General features: G+C 44.8%; 1 protein-coding gene across 1 annotated transcript; it reads left to right on the top strand.

Moving 5' to 3' along the window:
- The first annotated feature begins 270 nt into the window (after positions 1–270).
- LOC129324961 (potassium channel subfamily K member 16-like) lies at positions 271–23083 on the top strand. Its single transcript, XM_054972436.1, has 6 exons — positions 271–318; positions 8978–9178; positions 15294–15402; positions 17810–17976; positions 20526–20694; positions 22688–23083. Exons 2-6 carry the CDS (start codon positions 8984–8986, stop codon positions 23041–23043), a joined length of 996 nt encoding a protein of 331 aa, XP_054828411.1. The 5' UTR covers positions 271–318; positions 8978–8983; the 3' UTR covers positions 23044–23083.
- Positions 23084–24094: the final 1011 nt, after the last annotated feature.

Genomic DNA, 24094 nt, shown 5'->3' with positions numbered 1-24094 from the left:
TCCTGTATTAGGACTTCCTGCTGCGAGGCAGTGAGGTCAACATCCACAAAAAGAAGGGGTGGGGGGAGAGAGCTAAAAAGAAACACCTCCTGCCCTGCAATTAGTAACTCCACCTGGTAGCTAACCTGAATCCAAGATTGCCTCAGGTTTTGTGATCTTCCCTGCCTGGAATTTCTGTATTAACGTTGCCTCACACATTCATTAGCGGTGGCTCCTAGCGTGGGAGGATTTCACCAGGTGGGGCAGCTTTTCCTTGCCAGAGATTCTGCAGCATCTTCTACTCTGTTGCTGCTAAGACCTGCAACTGAAGATCCACAGGTGGGTCAACACTTCCCCTGCATCCAATTTACCCCTTTCCTCTAATTCTTCAGCTTTCCTTTCACAACCGCCTCTCCCCACCTCTGCTTCACATCACCTTTGAATATTGCACAAAGCTTGCTACTCAGCAAAGAGCAAATCACAAATGCTTTTTATGAAGCCGCTAGACATTTCTGAGGCAAGAAGGTGAAAAGGTTCCTTCTTTCCCCCTTCCTGTTGCCTCAATTATCCCCTCCCTGGGCTGTGTCACAAACTGACAAAGCTGGGTCTCCAGCCACAAATGTACACACATGAAGCTGCCTTATCCTGAATCAGACCTTTAGTCCATTGAAGGCAATAATGTTTAGTCAGACAGGCGGGAGCACAGCACAGGTCCTTCACACCATCTCTGAGCTGTTCCTTAACTGGAGATGTTGTGGGTTGAATCTGTGACCTTCTGTTAAGGTTGCTAGGCCTCCCACTACAAAATGTTTTAAATATATTTAAAACTGTATGACTGGCCCAAAGTCACCCAGCGAGCTTTCACGGCAGAGCAGGGATTCGAACCTGGATCTCCCAGATTCTAGTCTGATACTCTAACCACTATACCATACTGGGCCTCTTTAAATGTTTCCCTTTAAAATTATTTTTTTAAAAACATGTAACAAAGATGATGGCTGAATGACAGAGGTAGAGAAAGTAGTGTAAAGATACATCTGCAGAACATTTGAAGTCCACCTTCAGACCTTCAAAAGACAATCAGCCATTTGTGGTTTGAAGGTCTTGCCTGACATCTGTAAAGGAACTGTAATCCCAGCGAGAAGTGGCTAAGCAACCCTGGTCATATTGTTTTGATGAAGTATTTGGGTAAGGAACACAGCTTGGGCATTGGAGCCTAGGTACGGGATTTTACTTTTTTGTCAGGAAATGCTAAGAAGGCTGAAAGCCTGAAACTTGCATCAAACCCTAAGACACAACAAGTTAAGTTTAAAGGGAAGAATGTTCACCCCCCTTTTTTTCTTCTTATTTGTTTTAGAGGCCTGCCTGAGTGTTCTATGTTTAAATAGTACATTAATCCCTGGATGCAGATAATGAAGCTCTCCGCCTCTGAGGTAACAAAAGTTTTTTAAAAAAGAGTTTTAAATAAATAATGACACAACATAGGGGAAAAAATAACATCTATTCTTTATCACGATGGATGGGAAAGTTAGATGGTGAAGAAAGCTGACAGGAAAAAAATTGATTCATTTGAAATGTGGTGCTGGAGGAGAATTTTGCAGATAGCATGGAGGCCAAATACGCAATTAAGTGGATACTAGATCAAATCAAGCCTGAATTCTCCCTAGAAGCTAAAATGACAAAACTGAGGCTATCGTACCTTGGTCACATCATGAGAAGAAAAGAGTCTCAGGAAAAGTCCGGCCCAAAAACGGCTGGTGGCAGGTCCCTTTAAACTGCCCAAACCCCAGCCCACACTGGGGTTTGTGGGCCGTTTAAAGGGCCATGCTGCTTGCAAGCGGCAGGTCTCTTTAAACTATCCCCCCTCACCACCTGCCAATTGATAGTTTAAAGGGACCTGCCGCTTGCATGCTGCAGGAAAAGTTTAAATGACCATTTCCTCTGGGAAATGGCTATTTAAACTGTCCCTTTCCCAATATGACCCAAACGAACCCGAACCAGTAACCAGTTTGTGAAAGTTCGTAGAAAGGAGCTTCCATGATCCATGGTTCGCGAACCATGAACTGGCCTGGTTCGTGCATCTTTTTGGGTCGTAATTGGATTCGTGCCCACCTCTAGTAGAAACCTGTGGACCCAGAAAGATTACATGATGTCAGAGAATGGAGGAGAGGCTGCCATACCCAGAGACATAAGAAAGTCTTGTCTGGAACGTCAAGCCAAGGGCGCCTGGCTGTGATGAACTCAGAGCTCTCACAGTTAGCTTGGAGGAAATGACCTGAAAGACCATTTTTTCCTGATTTATTCAAGACCCAGTTTAAGCAAGTAGGCTATGAAATAGGAAACACAGACACTACTATGCCCATGGGGACAATGAATTAGAGCTTTGTAATTGTTTGGATTTAAATAATCCTTAACAGAAAGAAAACCCAACATCTTGAATATAGCTGTGAGGAAAACAGAAATACCAAGTAAATCATACATTTCACAGTTTTTTTTCTTCCTTCATTTCATTTCATCCATTAGAACGCTATCAAGTATACCTTGAAATTCAATTCTTGCCCGGACAAGCAATTTTTTTTTTTTTGAGTCTGCTGCATTACCGAGTAGCAGACAATAGGTTCTGGAAACGGTGGCTTTCTTTTACATAGTATTTTGTTATGCCAGGCAATTTATTAACTCTGTCTCGTCTATCAAGTTCAGGCCTTTATTCCATCCTAGAGAACGGAAACAGAACCTGAGTGATCCTGACTTGCCCAAGGCCATATAACTAATACACTGTCGAGTAGTCTGATACCATGAATAATATCCTCAGCTTTTGAAAGAGATTATAAAATAGAACTTGAAAGGTAGTAGCATGATTCTTCTTATGAGATGTTTATTTCCACTGTACAAAAGCATAAGTATTCCTGGGTAAATCCCTAGGAAAATCTTTGAAAGATGTTTATTTCTTACATTATGTTTTCTTCCCTCTGGGGTTTCTAGAAGATCGCCTGTTTAGGGGCCAAAGAGACCCATGTCCCTCAACTTAAACAAAGCTGTTTTATCATGTGTCTTCCTGCCCTTTTACGGGACCCTCTTTCTTAGGTCTAGAGGCTTTTAAGCAGCCCAACCGGTCCAGAGTGACCTCACAGAGGTCTGGGGGGACACTCACAAAAGAGGGTTATGTACCCATGACTTCACAGAGGCTCTTGGGGCTGATAGGCTGTCCCTCCCTAATAGTTACATGGTTGAAAGGAGTTGCCAAAACTGCCAGAGAAAATGGAGGCTGAAGACAGTGGTAAATCGGAAGCGTTTAGGCATCACCTGATGCAGAAACAAAGTGAGGGAGGGTGGGAGTTGCAGGTAAGAATCATTTATGGGCAGCTTTTCCTTTTCTGTTCTTACAGGGGAAGAACAGTTCGTTCCACTGGAGGTAGGAAAAGAGGTTGTAAAATGGCGAATGGGCTGGTTAAGAGCCAGTTTGGTGTAGTAGTTAAGAGCTGCAAAACTCTAATCTGGTTTGATTCCCCACTCCACCGCTTGAAGCCTGCTGGGTGATCTTGGGTCAGTCACAGCTCCCTCAGAGCTCTCTCAGCCCCACCCACATCACAGGGTGATTATTGTGGGGATAATATTAACATCAGGGCTTTTTTTCTGGGAAAAGAGGTGGTGGAACTCAGGACCACACAATGACGTCACTTTGGGTCAGCTGGAACAAGGGGGAGTTTTTTAAAGTTTAAATTGCCCTCGGCGAAAATGGTCACATGGCCAGTGGCCCCGCCCCCTGATCTCCACCTCCACAGCTCAGAGGGTGATCTAAACTCCCCTCTGCCTGGAGATCAGGGGGCGGGGCCACAGGCCATGTAACCTTTTTAAAGAGGTGCCAGAACTCGTTCCACCGCGTTCCTGCTGAAAAAAAGCCCTGATTTAACATATTTTGTAAACCACTTTGGGTGGGTGTTCAGTTGTCCTGAAGGGCGTTATATAAATCGAATGTTGTTGTTGTTATTACATGAAACAAGGCTAATTTTCTAGCTCAAATGACTCCTGATCTGCAAAAGCCCAACACAAGGGGCCGATTTTCTGTGTCTGTTCTAGTCATTTGCCATGTGACAGTTTGCTTACCGTGTGCCAGTAGGCCCATACCTTATAGCATCAGATCCAGTTGTAGGAAACCTTCCTGCAGTCCATAGAGTAAAATGGGGTGGAGTATGGGAATGTATGGGACCCCGAGCTCCTTGGAAGCAGGAAAAGATAAACGTAGACAACCTTGTGCTCAGCCCACTTCTCTTAGGGGTGACAAGTTCCAGGGCCTACTGCTTACCTGGGTTGGTTCCCTTGGAAGAAAAAGCACGATATACAGGTAGAATACAGAGGCAGGAACACCCTTGGAGTTTATTTAACTAATCTTTGAATTAGAACAATAAGAAATGGTGTGGTGGGGGAGTGGCATAGAGGCTGAGGCCTTCCCCCAGCATTGCCACCTAGAACTGAGAGCCAAGCTACTAGTGACGCCTCACACAGGTTGGACACATGCCAGCTTACCTTAAGTTTTGATGGGAAATGTAGGTGTCCTGGTTTTACAGCTTGGCTCTCCATTACAGCTGCAAGACCAAGATGCCTACGTTTCCCATCAAAACTTGAGGGAAGCTAACAAGTGTCTAACCTGTGTCAGGCGTCACTTGAAGTTTGGCTCTTATATTCAGTGGTTTTCTGCTCCTGAACATGGACGTTTCTATTTTTTGAGGTTTTCTATCTCTGAATGTGGATGCTCCCAGTTAACGAGACTAGGTCTTCTACTTCCTCCTCTGTTGCCTACTGACCTTCGGTAAGCAAGGGGAAAAAATGGCCTTGTGCCAATGGCAGGGTGTCATTTCCAGCAAATACCTGGAAGTGACATCACATCACTGACATGTCCATCAAAGTGATGCTCTATGACTGAGACAAAACTCTATGGCTTTTCCTATTCCGAACACTGAAATATTATATTTTATTGATTTTTAGGGTATGATTTTTATTGTGGTCTATTGATTTCACAGTTTGAATTTTTAGTTTAACGCCCTGTTGATTTTTGTTGTATTTTACTGTATTTGTAAGCCACCTGGGAGATTTTTAATTAAATAAATACAAATAAACTAATAGATATTCTATACATCAAGGTGCTTCTGCCTGCTCCCAGAAGCAGCTGTTAGCTCCCCTTCTCCATATCTTGCTGGCATCAAAAAATGTTATTTCACCCCCCCCCCCCCAAATAACTCTCTAATGTCTTTGTAACAAGGGAGCTTCCTTTAAGGTCCTCCAGGCCTGGTCAGGTACCAAATGGTCCCAGAGTCTCTACTGATTATGTGCATGTTGGGTATCTTTTGTTCTCTCACATCAACAGGCATGATAAAAAATGTATGGATATGATAAAAATGCGCTGGGCAGATTTTCCCAACTGGCACAAGTGAAAATATACTTTGGTCCCTTACAGGTCAATCTCGAGAAGGGTTATGCTGTTCTACGCCCAGTGACTTCAACGGATATAGATTTGTCTGACTTAGGACCACACTGCTGGTGCAGACTGCAGCACCATCTCTAACACTGGGCATATTTGTACATATTGTTTTAGTAAAATAAATTCTTTAAAAAATTAAAAATAGAAGAATCCAAAGAAGCAAGTAAGCGCAGCGGCAAAACAGGCCCTCTCCCAACTTAGATTAGCCTGGAAGATGTGCCTCCTACCACAACTCACTGAGTGTGGAACTACAAGTGACAAAAGGCACAGGCTGGACACTTGTCAGCTTCCCTCAAGTTTTAATGGGAAACGTAGGCAGCTTGGCGGAATGTTGGACAAGTGACAGTTGAAAAGTCCATTGGACAGCAGTTGGAGAGCCAAGCTGCAAGATGCCTACATTTCCCATCAAAACTTGAGGGAAGCTGACAAGTGTCCAACCTTTTGTCACTTGTAGCTTGGCCATCATTCACTTGATCAAGCGGCGCGCAAGTGAATGGCAAGTGAACAGGGAGGAATACATGTGAGTCTGTTCACTTGCCAGGCAAGCGTGATTCGTCACTTGTAGCTTGGCTCACAGCTGATCTAGACACTTGGATTCATGCTACGGCAACATTGAGACTAGACTACTATAATTCACTCTACGTAAGTCTCCCCTTAAAGTCAACTTGGAGACTCCAGGCGGTGCAAAACGCTGCAGCTCATTTTCTCTCAGGAGCTAGACAGAGCATGCATATCACTCTCATCTTGCAGTCACTTCATCAGTTACTGGGCTCAGCTCAAGGTCATGACTATCACATGGCCTCTTCAGGGCCTTGGCCCCTCATATCTGTGAAATCGCCTCTCTCCCTATGTTCCGCCAAGGCAGCTTTGTTCATCTGATCATAAGGAACAGCTCAGAAAGATGCCTCAGTAAGGGACAGGGACTATAGACTATGCTACTGGGTACTGTCTGCTGATGTAGATCTGCTCCTACTGGTAGTCTGAAATTGCTAAAGACATTCATGTTAATTACTTACACTTTAAATTCAGAAGGATTTCAACGATGTGTTCGGCTTTCTGCTAGTTTTTCAAATTTGCAGCTATCATGCCCTATTATATCTGTTTTCATTGACTGTCCTAACTACTGATCATGTTGTATTTTTGCTCCATGAATGTCCTAGCTAGCCATTATATTGTATTCACTTGCAGTATGTAATCTGCCTTGGATCTCAGTGAAAAAGGCAGACTATAAATAACAACAAAAGTGCATAATGTGTATTATCTTCTAAAAGCAAGTTTAGAGCTAATAAGAAAATAAGTATCGCATACTTTTCAGTTTCCCAGCATATTTCATTTCCCCCCTCCCTTTGACACCTTTGGCGTCAAACTTTTTGGAAATGAGGACAGGTAATTTCAGGGAGGAATTGGTCACTTGTAGGAAATGACTGGCAGGTGACTTGGTGGATACTTGGATGCCTCGCAGAATACTTAACCCTTCCCTCTCCACCGATTCATCCTTGCAAACATATATTCAGGATGGTTGTTGTGGGTTTTCCGGGCTGTATTGCCGTGGTCTTGGCATTGTAGTTCCTGATGTTTCGCCAGCAGCTGTGGCTGGCATCTTCAGAGGTGTAGCACCAAAAGACAGAGGTCTCTCAGTGTCACCAGTGTCAGTGTGACACTGATCTAGAGGAGTTAGCCGTGTTAGTCTATAGTAGCAAAATCAAAAAGAGTCCAGTAGCACCTTTAAGACTAACCAATTTTATTTTATTGTAGCATAAGCTTTCGAGAATCAAGTTCTCTTCATCAGATGCCTGATCCGAACTGGTCAAATACAGAAGAGGAGGGGAGGGGAAAGAACGGGACATATATCACAAGGGGACAGAATGCAATTAGTGTGAAGGCAATCAAAACATTCCTTTGCTTGTAAATGTAAACATCTCCTTTTGGTGTGGAGTCAGTTTGCCGCAGTGAAGGTATACAATTCCTATGTAGTATAAGCCCTCGATAACCACAGCTCTCCCTGCCAGCTGCATCTGACAAAGAGAACTGTGGTCCCCGAAAGCCCACACGCACTCAGGCTGAGATAATTGACAAACAAAGCCCACACCAGGCGTCTCTGGGCTCCCCCAGACCATGCCTCTGTAAAGGAAATCTGTTACCTGTGATAATGTGATAACCATTCATAGTCTCTATTCAGTCCCAGCTTGACAGAGTCAAATTTGCATATGAATTCCAATTCAGCAGCCTCCCGTTGGATTTTGTTTTTGAAGGGTTTCTGTTGAACCACAGCGACTTTTAAGTCTTTGGTGGAATGTCCTGGTAGATTGAAGTGTTCTCCCACTGGTTTTTGGACGTTTCCATTTCTAATGTCAGATTTGTGTCCATTTATTCTTTTGCGTAGAGGTTGGCTGGTTTGTCCAATGTACAGAGCAGAAGGACATTGTTGGCACATGAGGGCATATATCAGATTGGAGGATGAGCAGCTGTAAGAGCCAGAGACAGTGTAGTTGATGCCATTGGGTCCTGTAATTGTATTCCCTGGGTAGATATAGGGGCAGAGCTGGCATCTGGGTCTGTTGCAGGGCCTGGTACCTGTGCTGGTGACTCTGCTAGCCGATTCATGATTGTAAGTGAGAAGTCGTTTCAGGTTGGGGGGCTGTCTGTATGCAAGGAAAGGTCTTCCACCCAGGACCCTTGTGATATATGTCCCGTTCTTTCCCCTCCCCTCCTCTTCTGTATTTGACCAGTTCGGATCAGGCATCTGATGAAGAGAACTTGATTCTCGAAAGCTTATGCTACAATAAAATAAAATTGGTTAGTCTTAAAGGTGCTAGTGTGACACTGAGAGATCTCTGTCTTTTGGGGCTACACCTCTGAAGATGCTAGCCACAGCTGCTGGCGAAACGTCAGGAACTACAATGCCAAGACCACGGCAATACAGCCCGGAAAACCCACAACAACCATCGTTCTCCGGCCGTGAAAGCCTTCGACAATACATATATTCAGGATGTTTAACTCCCGCCTGCTGCAGCTGGGCTTTAAGACGTGAAATAAACTTAACCTGGACTTGAAATAAACTTTTCTCCAACTGGGGGAACAACTGGTGAAAAAATGCAGGAACTGGAAGGGGTAGGGATTAAGGAACCTGTGATGACATCGGACCTCCCCCCCCCCATTTTGGAAACACATTCTGATCAACGCCTTCAGATAAAATGTACTTGTGCTCCAAAGTTACTGTCGGATTTTTTTTTCTTCCTGGGAAGAAACAAAACCGCACAAAACTGGTGTATTTTGGCCTGGTGCGTCTGATACTTTGACCAATTTTCTTGAGAGGCTGTTACTTAGGAAATCCCTTCACTGTTATTATTATTTAATCTCTCTTATAAATGTATTTGAAGGTTGGTGGTTATATGAAATCCCAGAGGAAATGGCAGCGGTCCAACTAGGACTTTCATTTCTGAGTTTGACATCCAGGGGAAATACGAATAAGGACTTGTTTACTGATTCGTATCCGCTTCTTCTTTTGCTCTCATTCCCATACAGACCACCATGATCCACAGCAAATTGCAGATCTGCATGCTGATCGCTGGCTACTTCACTTACCTCCTCGTAGGAGCCTGGATATTTCAAGTTCTGGAGAGGGATGCAGAGAGGAAACAGCAAGCCTCCGTGTTAAGAATGAAGGAGGATTTTCTGAAGAATTTCACATCTCTCAGTCCTGTGGAAGTAGAAATCTTTGTGACGGTAGGCCACCCATGTAGCAAGGCTGGAGCTGGTTATCAACTAGGTCTGGGTTGGAAAATTACTCGTAGGGCGGCTGCAGAATTTCCTGTTCTAATTCTGTGATCATAAATCACAGAATTAGAGCCAGTTTGGTGTAGGAGAGCCAGTTTGGTGTAGTGGTTAAGAGCACGGGACTCTAATATGGAAAGCCGGGTTTGATTCTCCACTCCTCCACTTGAAGACAGCTGGGTGACCTTGGGTCAGTGGCCGCTCTTTCAGAGCTCTCTCAGCCCCACCCACCTCACAGGGTGTTTATTATGGGGATAATAATGGCATATATTGTAAACCGCTCTGAGTGGGCATTAAGTAGTCCTGAAGGGTGATATATAAATCAAATATTATTATTAAATTCCGTATTCTGTTACTGGGGATCTCAAGTAGAAATCCGGCCAAGTTTAATGCTTGTTAGATCTGGTTGCATATTTTGCAGAACAGTTTGAAGAGCCAGACTTTGCAGCGCCAGTTTGGTGTCGTGGTTAAGAGTGGCAAGACTCTAAATCTGGAGAACTGGGTTTGCTCCCCCACTCCTAAGCTTGAAGCCAGCTGGGCGACCTTGGGTCATTCACAGCTCTGTCAGCCCCACCCACCTAGAATCACAGGATCAGAATGGACCTCCAGGGACATCTAGTCCAACCCCCTGCATAGTGAAGGAAATTCACAACTACATTCCCCTCCACTGCCAGTGATCCTTTCTGCATGCCCAGAAGATGCAAAACTCCGTCAGGTTGCTTAGCCAAACTGGCCTGGGGAAAACTGCTACCTGACCCAAAGTGCCAATTGGCATTACCTTGGACGTGTAAGAAGGGGCCACAAGAACTAAACACATGTAGCACTTGCTGCCCTCCCTCTCATGATCTGCCTAGAATAAACATTGCTGTCAGGTGGCCATCTAGCCTCTGCTTAAAAACCTCCAAAGAAAGAGAGCCCACCACTTCCTGAGGAAGCCTGTTCCACTGAGGGACCATTCTAACTGTCAGGAAGTTCTTCCTAAAGTTTAGCCAAAAACTCCTTTGATTCAGTTTCAACTCACTGGTTCTGGTTCGACTTTCTGGGGCAACGGAAAACAACTCTGCGCCACCTTCTATGTGACAGCCCTTCAAGTACTTGAAGAGGTTTATCATATCACCGCTCAGTCGTCTCCTCTCCAGGTGAAACATACCGAGCTCCTTTAACCTTTCCTCATCGGACTTTGTCTCCAGACCCTTCACCGTTGTCCTCCGCTGGACACCTTCCAGCTTGTCTATACCCTTCAAAAAATTTGGTGCCCAAAACTGAACACAATACTCTAGGTGAGGTCTAACCAGAGCAGTGATACCATCACTTTGCGTGATCTGGACACTATACTTGTTGATACAGCCCAAAATCGCATTTGCTTCTTTAGAGTCACAGGGTGACTGTTGTGAGGATAATAATAACACACTTTGTAAACTGTTCTGCGTGTGGCATTAAGTTGTCCTGAAGGGCAGTATATAAATCAAATATTACTACTGCAGACTTTATTAGACAAAGGGAGCTCTGACTCTCAAAAAACTCATATCTTGGAAATCTGGCTGGTCTTTATGGTGCTATGGACCCAAATATTACCCTTTGGAGCGGCACTGTCACTGCAAACACGGCCCTGAGTTGAGGCCATTTCTTGGGACGTGATACAGATATCTTCTGGGTCCCTGCCTTCCTACATTATCCTCAGTAGGGATGTGCGTTTCGGCATTCAGAATGCCGAAAGAATGCCGAAACAAAAGTGTTTCGGCTTCTTTCGGGGAATGCCGAAACGTTTCGGGGAATGCCGAAACGTTTCGGGTAGCCGAAAGAAAAAAGCCGAAACGTTTCGGGATTCTTTCGGCTTTCTTTCGGCTTTTCAATGGGAAAATGCCTCCGTCTTCCCGGACGTCTGGGGGAGGCATTTTCCTACCGAATAAGCCCAAAATTGGTGGGGACCTTCCTCTAACCCTTCTCTAACAACCACCCAAGTTTCAGACAGATTGGACTTTGGGGGCCATGTTATGGCCCCCCAAAGCAGGTCCCCCCATCCTCCCATAAGAAAGCGAAGGAGCAGCATATTGTTAGCATGCTGCTACTCATCTTCTTCATTATTTCCTATGGGGAAAAAATGAAGAAGCAGGCTTCCTTTGCCAGGGGTGGCATTTTGCATGCAAAATGCCCCCTTACCCTCAGGGGCCCTTCTCCCACCCCTCCTCCCACCCCCCACCAAGGCTCAGCCTGCTCCCACTTGGGGGGGCCATTTCATGGCCTCCCCAAGTAGGTGCTCTCATCTCTACCACTGACAGCTGGGGGAGGCTTGTGTTGCCAGGGGTGGCATTTTGCATGCAAAATGCCCCCAAGCCCTCAGGGGCCCTTCTCCCACCCTTCCCCCCACCCCCCACCCAGGCTCAGACTGCTCCCACTTGGGGGGGCCATTTCATGGCCTCCCCAAGTAGGTGCTCTTTTCTCTACCACTGACAGCTGGGGAAGGCTTGTCTTGCCAGGGGTGGCATTTTGCATGCAAAATGCCCCCCAGCCCTCTGGGGCCCTTCTCCCACCCTTCCTCCCACCCCCCACCAAGGCTCAGACTGCTCCCACTTGGGGGGGGGGCATTTCATGGCCTCCCCAAGTAGGTCCTCTCAGCCCCTAAAGTCCACCCCTTACAGCCCCACACAAACCCAATTCCCCCCCAGCTGCCACACACAGACCCAAATCCCCACATTAGCCCCTCACAGACCCAAATCCACCCCCACCTGCCCCACACCCATAACCCCAGGAACAGGCTGGCAAAGGCCAGCCCTCTCCCTTTGTTCCCTATGCTGGGAACTTCTAAACTCTCTTTCCCTGGGCAATTCTGCACAGCCCAGGGGTGCCACAATGGTGGGCACACTTCTGAGTGCCAGCTGGTCCCTGTGAAAGAGCACCTGAACCACAGACACCCTCCCTCAAATTCCCCCACCACCTACAGAGATGGCTGGCCAGCCAGCCCCATTGTTCCCTATGATGGGAACCAACTGCACAACAAAGAATAAAACAAGAACAACACAAAATAAAGTTTTAATTTTTTTTTCTCCCTTCCGAAGTACAAGTAGGCAAAGCATTATGACACATTACACCAGCAGTCCCCCACACAGAAAAATAACACAACTCACTTAACATCAGAGAATCACAAAGCACGATTCCTGTCAAAAACACTTTATTTCTTGAACAGCTTTAGGTTACACAGCAGGGGGGAACACCAAAGGGCATGGCAGCACTATCTTACACAAAAATAACACAACTCACTTAACATCAGAGAATCACAAAAGCACAATTCCTGTCAAAAACACTTTATTTCTTGAACAGCTTTAGGTTACACAGCAGGGGGGAACACCAAAGGGCATGGCAGCACTATCTTACACAAAAATAACACAACTCACTTAACATCAGAGAATCACAAAAACACAATTCCTGGCAAAAACACTTTATTTCTTGAACAGCTTTAGGTTACACAGTAGGAGGGCACAACAGGGCATGATAGCAATGTACTACAAAAAATAATACAACCCACTTCACTGTTTTTGACAGCAATTGTGTTTGTGTGATTCTCTGATGTGAAGTGAGTTGTGTTATTTTTGTGTAGTACACTGCTTTCCTGCTCTGTGGTGCCTTCCTACTGTGTAACCTAAAGCAGTTACAGAAATAAAGTGCTTTTGACAGCAATTTTTGGGGTGATTCTTTAATGTTAAGTGAGTTGTGTTATTTTTGTGTAAGATAGTGCTGCCATGCCCTTTGGTGTTCCCCCCTGCTGTGTAACCTAAAGCTGTTCAAGAAATAAAGTGTTTTTGACAGGAATTGTGCTTTTGTGATTCTCTGATGTTAAGTGAGTTGTGTTATTTTTGTGTAAGATAGTGCTGCCATGCCCTTTGGTGTTCCCCCCTGCTGTGTAACCTAAAGCTGTTCAAGAAATAAAGTGTTTTTGACAGGAATTGTGCTTTGTGATTCTCTGATGTTAAGTGAGTTTTGTTTTAATTTTTCTGTGTGGGGGACTGCTGGTGTAATGTGTCATAATGCTTTGCCTACTTGTACTTTGGAAGGGAGAAAAAAAATTTAAAACTTTATTTTGTGTTGTTCTTGTTTTATTCTTTGTTGTGCAGTTGGTTCCCATCATAGGGAACAATGGGGCTGGCTGGCCAGCCATCTCTGTAGGTGGTGGGGGAATTTGAGGGAGGGTGTCTGTGGTTCAGGTGCTCTTTCACAGGGACCAGCTGGCACTCAGAAGTGTGCCCACCATTGTGGCACCCCTGGGCTGTGCAGAATTGCCCAGGGAAAGAGAGTTTAGAAGTTCCCAGCATAGGGAACAAAGGGAGAGGGCTGGCCTTTGCCAGCCTGTTCCTGGGGTTATGGGTGTGGGGCAGGTGGGGGTGGATTTGGGTCTGTGAGGGGCTAATGTGGGGATTTGGGTCTGTGTGTGGCAGCTGGGGGGGAATTGGGTTTGTGTGGGGCTGTAAGGGGTGGACTTTAGGGGCTGAGAGGACCTACTTGGGGAGGCCATGAAATGCCCCCCCAAGGGGGAGCAGTCTGAGCCTTGGTGGGGGGTGGGAGGAAGGGTGGGAGAAGGGCCCCAGAGGGCTGGGGGGCATTTTGCATGCAAAATGCCACCCCTGGCAAGACAAGCCTCCCCCAGCTGTCAGTGGTAGAGATGAGAGCAGAGCACCTACTTGGGGAGGCCATGAAATGCCCCCCCCCAAGTGGGAGCAGGCTGAGCCTTGGTGGGGGGTGGGAGGAGGGGTGGGAGAAGGGCCCCAGAGGGTTGGGGGGCATTTTGCATGCAAAATGCCACCCCTGGCAACACAAGCCTCCCCCAGCTGTCAGTGGTAGAGATTAGAGCACCTACTTGGGGAGGCCATGAAATGGCCCCCCCAAGTGGGAGCAGGCTGAGCCTTGGTGGGGGGTGGGAGGGGGGGTGGGAGAAGGGCCCCTGAGGGTAAGGGGGCATTTTGCATGCAAAATGCCACCCCTGGCAAAGGAAGCCTGCCTCTTCATTTTTTCCCCATAGGAAATAATGAAGAAAGATGAGCAGCAGCATGCTAACAATATGCTGCTCCTTCGCTTTCTTATGGGAGGATGGGGGGACCTGCTTTGGGGGGCCATAACATGGCCCCCCAAAGTTCAATCTGTCTGAAACTTGGGTGGTTGTTAGAGAAGGGTTAGAGGAAGGTCCCCACCAATTTTGGGCTTATTCGGTGGGAAAATGCCTCCTCCAGGCGTCCTGGAAGACGGAGGCATTTTCCCATAGAAAAAAGCCGAAAGAATGCCGAAATAATGCCGAAAGAATCCCGAAAGCCGAAAGCCGAAAGAGATTCTTGTTTCGGCTTTCAGCTTTAACGATAGAGAATCTTCTTTCGGCTTTCTACTTTCGGCTATAGCCGAAAATTTTTGGCTTGCACACCCCTAATCCTCAGTCCATTTTGGTGTGGGTGGAAGAATAAAAATGAACAGCACGTTCACCAATAGAGGCTTCTGTTTGGCCCAGAAGTTATCAGAACTTTCCTTCTGACTTTATTCTTCCAGCTATCCTGAGCAAAATGAATGGCCAGGATGTGAACTCCAAAGATGAGTTCAAGAAGCAGCTTGGAATAAGTATGAAGGAACAAAAATAGGAGGGAAGGGACCTGTGGACAGAATTTGGTACATCTAGGAGTAAGGGAAAGGGGTTCCTTGCTGGGTAGGGACCCAGGAAAACAGTGGGATTTTTCTAAGCTCTTGGACACACAGAAATGGGGCTTTTGAAAACATTTCCTGTCAGAAGCTATGGGAGGATAGAGAACACAGGGGCCTATGGTCTTTTTTGCATGGGTGATTTTTGCCACTTTTGGTCCTACACCATTACGGGTTTTCCTCCGAATCCCGGGTTCTCCTCCAAATTTTCTGCCTGCACAGAAACAGAAAATTTGGAAGAGAACTCTTGAAACACTGCACTGAAATCTGAAGGGGGAGTTAAGCGGCCAGGATTCGGAAGAAAAGTCAAAGAGGTATGCAGCCCCAAAATCACTGGTGGCTGACTGCATTCTAGGGCTACAGCGTTCAAATGGAAGTTTGCCTTCCTTTGCAGAAACTTATGGAAGCTGTCCGGATGGGAATGGATCTGACAGGACAAGAGCACAGCAACTGGGATTTCAGCAATTCTTTCTTCTTTGTGGGCTCTACGTTATCCACAATCGGTAAATCAACGAGGTGTCTCCTCTAAATGAACATTCAGTTTTCCCAACTTACCCCTTGTCCAAGATCTCTGAAGCGGCCCACAGTTCACCTTCAAGATTTTCCTTGCATTTGCAACGCACCCATTGTCCTTGACATTTCAACCACCCCCATTTCACCTTCCTTTCTCTCGCTGTAGAAAGAGCCATTTGTTGGCGACACTGATAAGAGACAAGATCTCCCATATTCCCTAACACTCCAGTCAAGTATATTATGAATTATTCCCAAGGCTGCTGTAAGATAATGGAAGATGGTGCGGGGTGGTGAGCTAAAGAAGGCAATATATTCCCCTCACAGGAAATGATTGAAATTATGCTATTTCCTTTTACACATGAAGAAAATGCATTTTGCCTTATCAAAAAGGTAGAAGCAAGAAGGAAAAAATATGAAGCATGGAAGCGGCTGTTCTTTTTCACTTTTATAACAAAATGTCAGCATGCGATATTTTTTAAAAATGTGTCTGAAGTTGTCTGGAGTCTGATTCTAAAAATAAAACCAAATCAGGCCTTTGCCCTTTTAGAAGTGTTGCTATATTAAAAGTGGATTTGGGAGGATTTCTTCCCACCAAGAATGCCAGTTTCTTACTCTCATCCTGACAACAGCACTTGCCGCTATGAATAACACACAGTTACTGTAATACTATCAAAAATCTTTAAAGTGCTCACTGCCAAAGTGTACTTTACACAATAATTTACAAGAAATCCAAAACCAAATTCAAGCATGAATAACAAGGACGACAACGTCCCTTAAAGGTAGTCTCGATGCATGTCGGGTTCCCTTGTTCAATGGTACCTGCACTTGGGATTAACTGTTTATCAACCTCAAGGAAGTCTTGAGCTCTTCAAGCAAGAATACACGCTAATTGAAGGACTTTGAAAGCTCCCAGGGACTACCTTTAAGGGACGTTGTCGTCCTTTTGTGTAAAGTACACTTTGGCACTGAGCACTTTAAAGATTTTTGAAAGTATTACAGTAACTGTGTGTTATTCATAGCAGCAAGCGCTGTTGTTGGGATAGCTGATCTATTGCACTTGGCATTTGCCTTTGGTTTGTTACAGTTTCTTACTGTTATCTTCCCTAGACTTCAGATTAAAATGATTTCAGGGTGGGTTAAGGGTGCGTTGTGTTAATATTAGCAATTCCATTTACATTTCACAATTTCTCCAAAAAGTTTAGAGAGCTAGACATGGAAGTTTCCTATTTATCATCACACAGACTCTTTGAAGTGAGGGTCACACTACAAGTGACGAATGACACTTGCCTGGCAAGTGAACAGACTCACGTGTATTCCTCCCTGTTCACTTGCCATTCACTTGCGCTCCATTTGATCAAGCGGAGAGCAAGTGAATGGCAAGTGAACAGGGAGGGATACACGTGTGGGCCAAGCTACAAGTGACGAATGACACTTGAACGGCAAGTGGATTGAGTGGAGCGCAAGTGGACAGGGAGAAATACACTTGCCGTTCAAGTGTCATTCGTCACTTGTAGCTTGGCCCTGAGTCTGTTCACTTGCCAGGCAAGTGTCATCCGTCACGTGTAGCGCGACCCAGTTAGGCTGTGGGATTCTAACAAGTTCATGTTCACCCAGTGCATATTGTGGCTAGACCGGGTTCTGAACTCAGGTTTCTCCCATCCACATCCAACACTGACCAATATGTGATACAGGTCCAGAGTACCGACACACAAAACCACAGTTGCTTACACAGACCACATCTCTTCTCTGACCACAAAGAAAAATTCACTTCTTTGTTACAGTGGAATTTTTCTAATAAGCGAGTATAAAAGGTGGATTAAAATATATTAAGGAGTCATTAATCTGCACAAAGCAATCTTGAACAAGTGCCACAACATACAGTGCATAATACCCAAGAATAGGGCTTGTCCTGTTCTCATGTGCGAGAAACAGTTCCATTTGGCATGTGACATAGCCCAGGCTATCTTTCTTGGCTCTGTACATTGGTGCATTTGGAATAGTAGATAACATTTTTATTCTGCAGTGCCTTCTAAGTCTGCATGAATTCAAGCCGAAAACTACACAGTCTAGCCTTTAAACTATGTGGAATGTATCACTTATCGGGTGGGTGGGAAGTGTGAGAATTTGTTTCATCTGGGAAACCCTCCAGTATGAGAAAATCCTGATGGCATGAATGTGAGAATGTGGCCCTTCACACATAAATTTAACTAGATTAACAACCAGGAGATAGAAGATTTGGCCAGTCCAAGGAGGAGGAAAGTGAATTAGGAAGCTTCCAGACAACTAAACGTCCAAACCAGGCCTCTCTTATTTTAGCACCCTACTCTGCAGCTTCCTTAGAATAACGATAAATCCAAGTTGCTTTATCCAACCCTTTGTGGTTTTTCCCCCCAACAGGCTACGGCAACCTCTCTCCCAAAACAGCAGGTGGCCAGCTCTTTTGCGTTGTTTTTGCTGGCTTTGGAATCCCCTTGAACATTGTGTTCTTGCACCACATCGGCAAGATTCTCTCGCTGCTTTGTGAAAGGCTTGCTAAATGCCTGTATACAAAGGGTGTGAAGAAGGTAAGGCACTTTGCTAATTTACCCCGGAATTATTTTAAATGCAAGTTTCTTTACTAGCTGCAAGGTTAGCGCCACTACTCAGTGAAGCCACAGACAACTGACTTCCCTTACCACCCCTATCTTTTTTGCATTTGTGGACTTGCCCGAAATATTACGTAACATCCCAGAACCAACATTTCCGTGAACACGCATGAAACTAACTGCCTTAAACTGAATGAGACCATTGGTCCATGAAGGTCAGGAGGACTCCGACTGGCTGTAGCTCTCCAGAGACTCAGGTAGGTCTTTCACATCACCTACTGCCTGGTCCTTTCACTGAGCTATAGCCCCTCCTCATGTACTACTACTGTATTCTGTGTTATGTGCCATCAAGTCATCTCCAACCTATGGCGACCCTATGAATGAAAGACCTCCAAAACGTCCTGTCTTTAACAGACTTGCTCAGATCCTGCAAACTGGAGGACGTGGTTTCTTTTATTGAGTCCAGCCATCTCGTTTTAGGTCTTCCTCTTTTCCTGCTGCCTTCCACTTTTCCTAGCATTATTGAGTTCTCCAGAGACCAAAGTACGATAGCCTTAGTCTTGTCATTTTACTACTACTACTACTACTACTAATCACTTCTCTAGATTAGAGTACTGCCACTTTTAATCACGATACCCAACTGGACCCAGTTTGGTTAACTTATTTATTTACTTCATTTGTACCTCATCTCTTTCCCTGATGGGGAGCCAAAGTGGCTTACGCTGGTCTACTCGCCTCCATTTTATCCTCTCAAAACCCCTGTGATATTGATTAGGTTGAGAGCATGTGACTGGCCCAAGGTCACTCAGCCCAAGGGCACTCAGCCAGCCCCGATGGAAGAGTGGGGACTATTACACACAAAACATATGGACAGAGAGATGGTGGGATGGAGGAGCCTAGAGGGTGAATGTAAACAGCTGGATTTGTTTCATTCCGTCAGCCACAACAGAAGCAACATCTGAATAAGATCCAATTTATCAAGAAATACTAATATATATATATGTATCTGCTTCTAGAAGAGGAAAATTATTTTAAAAACTTAAAATTCTTTCTCCATCACTAAACAAGATAAGAAGACAAAGAAAGTAAAGATCAATGGAGAAAAATTCCAAGATTCTTAGGGGGGCAGGAAATATCCTAACTTGATTATTTGACTTCATTTAAAAAACAACCTGGGAGCCATTTCCCATATGATCTTGGAAGAAAATGAATTGTGAATCCTTCCAAATTCATGAAATGTGCTGTTTTATATTGGATTTTTTTTATTGGATTGTGTTGCTTTATATCAGACTGTAATTTGAATGGACAGGTAGGTGTGTGTATCAGTACAATTACATATGAATTTGTCAGCAGAGTGGGTATCATTTCACTCTGAACAAAACCAGAAATCCTTCCAAAGGATCAGTGAAATTTGGAAGGCTGCTTTCCGAAGAAGGGAATAAAAATTCCTAATTTGAAATGGGAATATGTATACCTTGTCTGAAACATACCTCTGAAGTGAGCCTGGTTCAGGCCAGCAAATACTGCCATAGCTCCCCACAATAGCACAGCATGCCAATTCATCAAAATTATAAGGCATCCTCGGTTCACCTTAAGAAGTAAAAACAATACAATAAAATCATTAAAACAGCAACTTGAATTATCAATATTAAAATAACAAATAAAAACAAACCAAAGGCATAAGAACAGCATAACATTCAGCAGTGTCAAACTGATACCCCCAAAACAGCCTTCAGACTCAAAACAGGCCATAAAACAGCTAAAAATAATGGAACCCCTCACTTAAAAGTGTGAGGTTTTGGAATGGTGCGTGAAGACCAGTAATAAAGGCACAAGGAAGGCCTCAAGGCGGTGGAGGGGGCGGTATGCCAAAGGTGAGGTGCCACCACTAAAAAGACCCTTTCCTTTTTATATTCTACTTGCAACATTTTCAAATCACTCTGAGTTTAGAACCAGTCCATAGAGAGCAAAGAACGTAAGGAGAGCCCTGTTGGATCAGACTAGCAGTCTACTTAGTCCAGCTTTCTGCCTTATACTATGGACAACCAGTTGTCCTGGAGGGCCACTAAAGAGTGCATAGAAGCCACAGTGTGTCCAAGTTGCCTCGTAGCATTGGTATTAATAGCTATGAATGAGGCATGGAATTAAGGATAAGAAGGGACACATGGTAGAGAACTAGATTCAAGCCAAGGAAGAGAGAAATGTCGTCTCCTGAACAATGGGGCTCAACATGCCATGATGTTGTCTTGTTTTCCTAAAATTTTCCAACACAATGCCCTCATGATCCAATTTTCCACAACAAAAGCTAGAAACCTCCTTCTGTAGAACGAAATCAAGAGATTCCCAAGATGCTAAATTCTGCTATTTCTGCAGCACTAGAGTATAAAGCCCAATATCTAGAATGTACCCAAATACAGAGGGGTACAGATCGTTTTAGAAACATATATGGCTGGTGTCTATGGGTAAGGCCGAAAGGATGACTCGGGCAGTTCAAAGGTGCCAGATCTGCCATTTGTTTTTCTTTCCAGAAAACGACAAGAGTTTTGACTCTTCTGTTCTTCCTGGTGATGGGAATTCTAGTTTTCCTCTGTGTGCCGTCACTCATTTTCCAAGTGATGGAGGACTGGACCTACAGTGAAGCAATTTATTTTGCATTTATTACCCTCAGCACAATTGGTTTTGGAGATTATATAATAGGTAAGTCTTCCTGCAACAGTTTCCCAACAGAACTGTATGTATTTTTGGCACGAGAAGACGCCATCTTCTGCGTTTTTTGCACTGCATTTCGCAATGTTCTGGAAGCAGGTATGTAGTGTGAAAAGGGCCTCTATTTGCTCAGACAGACTTTGTGCTACAAAATCCCCCAAATGCTAATGTAGATTTAAAGTAATATGTACTTTTGGAGCTATTGCATCCTTGTAACTTATTTTGTCATATAAAAGAGAAGATTATTGGACTTCTTTAGTGGAAGGGGAAGATATATGCTGTTCACCCGAATGATATTTTCCAAGTTATAAGTAGTTTCCAGAGCTCAGGGTGGCATACATGGTTCACCCTCCCTCCACGTTAACCTCACAACCATCCCATGTGTTACGTTAGGCTGAAAGAGAGAATGATTGACCCTAAACCACCCAGTAATCTTCATGACAAGGGTGGATTCAAGCTTGGGTCCCCAAGGTCCTAGTCTAACACTCTAATCTAGGGCTCCCCAAACTTTTTGAGCCTGTGGCCACGTTTGAAATTCTGACACGAGGGTGGGAACAATAGGGTTCCCAGTTGCCCGCTAGTGGTGGGCAATTTCTTGAGGGTTTGTCCCATTGCCTGACAATCGTCAGGCAAACTGACCTGCAATCGCTCACCACCGGCAGGCAACTCGGGCAAACGCACAATGGGCGCGCACCCAGCAGGGCACAACATCACTTCCTCAAGTGACGTCATCAGGGCCATAATATTCATAAGGCTGACTAGGCCAAAGCCTAGGGGCCCCATAGGGATGAGGGGCCCATCAATTTTTTTTCCTGAGGCACACTCCCACATAAATTACAATTAATTGATTCTCTTATACAATTTCTGTTAATAAGATAATTAACTGCTTCCTTATTGAAGTTAAACCAATTGTTTCTTATATTAAAACAATTATCCATAAATTATATATTTTTAAAAAATAAAAATTATTCACTTCAAAATATTGCAATATTGAACAATTCTACCCCCAAAACATGCTTTCCTGAAGAGTCCTACTTGTGCAAAAAAATATTTTTAAAATTGTGAATAGAATTCTTCAGGAGACCCTCAAAATGGATACAGGGCTATATACTGCAGTCTATAACCTACCATACCAGGGTCAGGCTGTCAGCTGTACTGGGGAGAAAGATTGAAGTGCAGGAGGGGGGCCGAAAAACCTGAAAGCCTAGGGGCCTGGCCATGGGTTAATACGGCCCTGGACATCATCAGGCAGACAGTGGGCATACGCCTGCCGTTCACAGGGACCAATTCTGGACCCAAACTGGCTCAACTTGCCCCACACAATGCACAGGAGCATGTCCACTGCTGGCAAAATGTCACAACCAGAAGGGATGTCTTTGTGCTGATACCAGGAGGGTGCACTTTGTATGCACAACACAAAGAAGATCCTACTGGGCTCCCCCACCCCCCGCGCCAGCGGAGGGCATAGGGACTTGGCAACTCTAGGGCACAACCATAAAATGGCTGCCACAGGAGATGGAGACACACACTGAATAAGACCAAATGCAGAGGAGAAAGGGGAGGTGATTTTTAAAAACACACTGGACCAAGTGGCAGCTGCCACTGAAACAATTTTATTTTAATCTGCCCAGCCAATCAGATGTCCAGTAGTCAATCAGAAGCCCCACTGGGCACGTGTCCCACCTATCCTCACCCACTTTAAAAAACGTAGTGAGTGCCAGGAAAGGTGTCAGTGGGTGCTATGGTGCCCATGGATACTATATTGGGGATCCCAGATCTAACTACTATACTTCACCTGCTAAAGTTACATTTAAAAGGGGGACTTCATAGCACAAAGCCATTCTGCTGTGTGTTTTTGCTATCTCATCTGGTCACACACTTCTGCCCCATTATGCAGGGACGTTCAGGTAACCTGAACTGTCTTTTTTCCAAATCCATTCCCTTGCCTCCCATCACACAATGCTTCTTTTCTCTGTGCTTCCAGGGAGACAGCATAACAAGAGATATTTTCCCTATTACCGAATTTTGGTCGCTATCTGGATTATTTTTGGACTTGCATGGATAGCTTTGCTGTTTAATTTACTGACAAATTTACTGGAAGACTCAGATACAAAGCCAATAGAAGAATTTATTCCAGTCAAGACAGAGACAAGAAAAAATAGGAAGTCAAAAAGATGCCCCCCTACTCAGTTTCCTCTTGAGGATGGTTTATCATTACACCCCTGTGAAGATGGACAGGAAAATCAGTTACAGCAGCAAGAGGATTGTGTCTTTTTAAAAAAACTAACATCCTTGGGACGTTGTGGTGGTTTCCTGAAAACTGACCAAGTTGATGGTTAAAATGTTAAATAATATGTAATTTCAAATAAAATTTGTAATAGCCAGGAATTTTCATGGCATGCTAGTTTCTCTTTTTACACAGCATATCTGGTATTTCTATGTTCTTTAGTCAAAAGATTTTATTTGGAATTTCAGACTTCAACTTTGCATGAGGTTTGGGTTTGGTTAGAAACACAGAGCTGGAAGGGAACCCAAGGGTCATCTAGTCCAACCTCTGCACAACACAGGAAATTAATTCACAGCTATCTCCCCCCGCTCACCTCCCTCAGTGACTCCTACTCTATGCCCAGAGGAAGGCAAAAAATCTCCAGGATCTCCAGCGAATTGGTCCAGAGGAAAATTCCTTCCTGACCCCAAAGTAGGCTTGCCATTTCCCTGCCAGGGGCAGGGGATCCGCTGCTCCACCCTTACCTGGCTAGTGGGGGGTGGGAACGCCCCCAGGGGCACCCCCTGGCGATGCAGGCACACTCCTGGGCAGTGTGGCGTACCCCCGTGCCCCACAACAGGCCCATTTCGGGCCAAATTGGGCCTGCAGAGGGTGATTCTTTATTAAAATTTTCCCTTTGGTAACATGCCTAAGCGTCAGGCTCCTTCGTGGTTCTATGGGGCCCTGAGGATAGGAATGGGATATAGCAATGACAGCTACTCTGGGATATAATAAAAACAAAATAAACTCTTATTTTTTCAAGAAGCGTATCAGTGTCATAAAGTAGATCTTGGTTCTTAAAGTTACTTCATTTAAACTCATTCACACAGATCTCTTCTAAGGCTTCACACACAGCCTCTTTCTCTGACTCAATATTTCTCTCACAGATTTGCTTAGCTACTCAGGCAGCACACAGTTAGCCTCTTTCTCTGACTCAATAGTTCTCTCACAGACGTGGTTAAAGTTACTCAGGCAGCACACAGTTAGCCTCTTTCTCTGGCTCAGTATTTCTCTTACAGACATGCTTTCTTTTAACTATTATTCACAGAAATATTAAACCTGCTCAGGCAGCACGCAGCTAGCCTCTCTTTCCCTGACTGAATGATCTTCCACAAACATGCTCAG

This window comes from Eublepharis macularius, chromosome 2, assembly GCF_028583425.1.
Source record: "Eublepharis macularius isolate TG4126 chromosome 2, MPM_Emac_v1.0, whole genome shotgun sequence".
Lineage (NCBI taxonomy): Eukaryota > Metazoa > Chordata > Lepidosauria > Squamata > Eublepharidae > Eublepharis > Eublepharis macularius.
This window is presented reverse-complemented; position numbering and strand designations above follow the sequence as displayed.

Excerpts from the sequence above, each read along its gene's own strand:
- LOC129324961 (XM_054972436.1), top strand. The coding sequence starts at position 8,984 with ATGATCCACAGCAAATTGCAGATCTGCATGCTGATCGCTGGCTACTTC. Across the intron at positions 9,179-15,293 it reads AAGTAGAAATCTTTGTGACG|AAACTTATGGAAGCTGTCCG; the intron begins GTAGGCCACCCA and ends CTTCCTTTGCAG. Across the intron at positions 15,403-17,809 it reads CTCTACGTTATCCACAATCG|GCTACGGCAACCTCTCTCCC; the intron begins GTAAATCAACGA and ends TCCCCCCAACAG.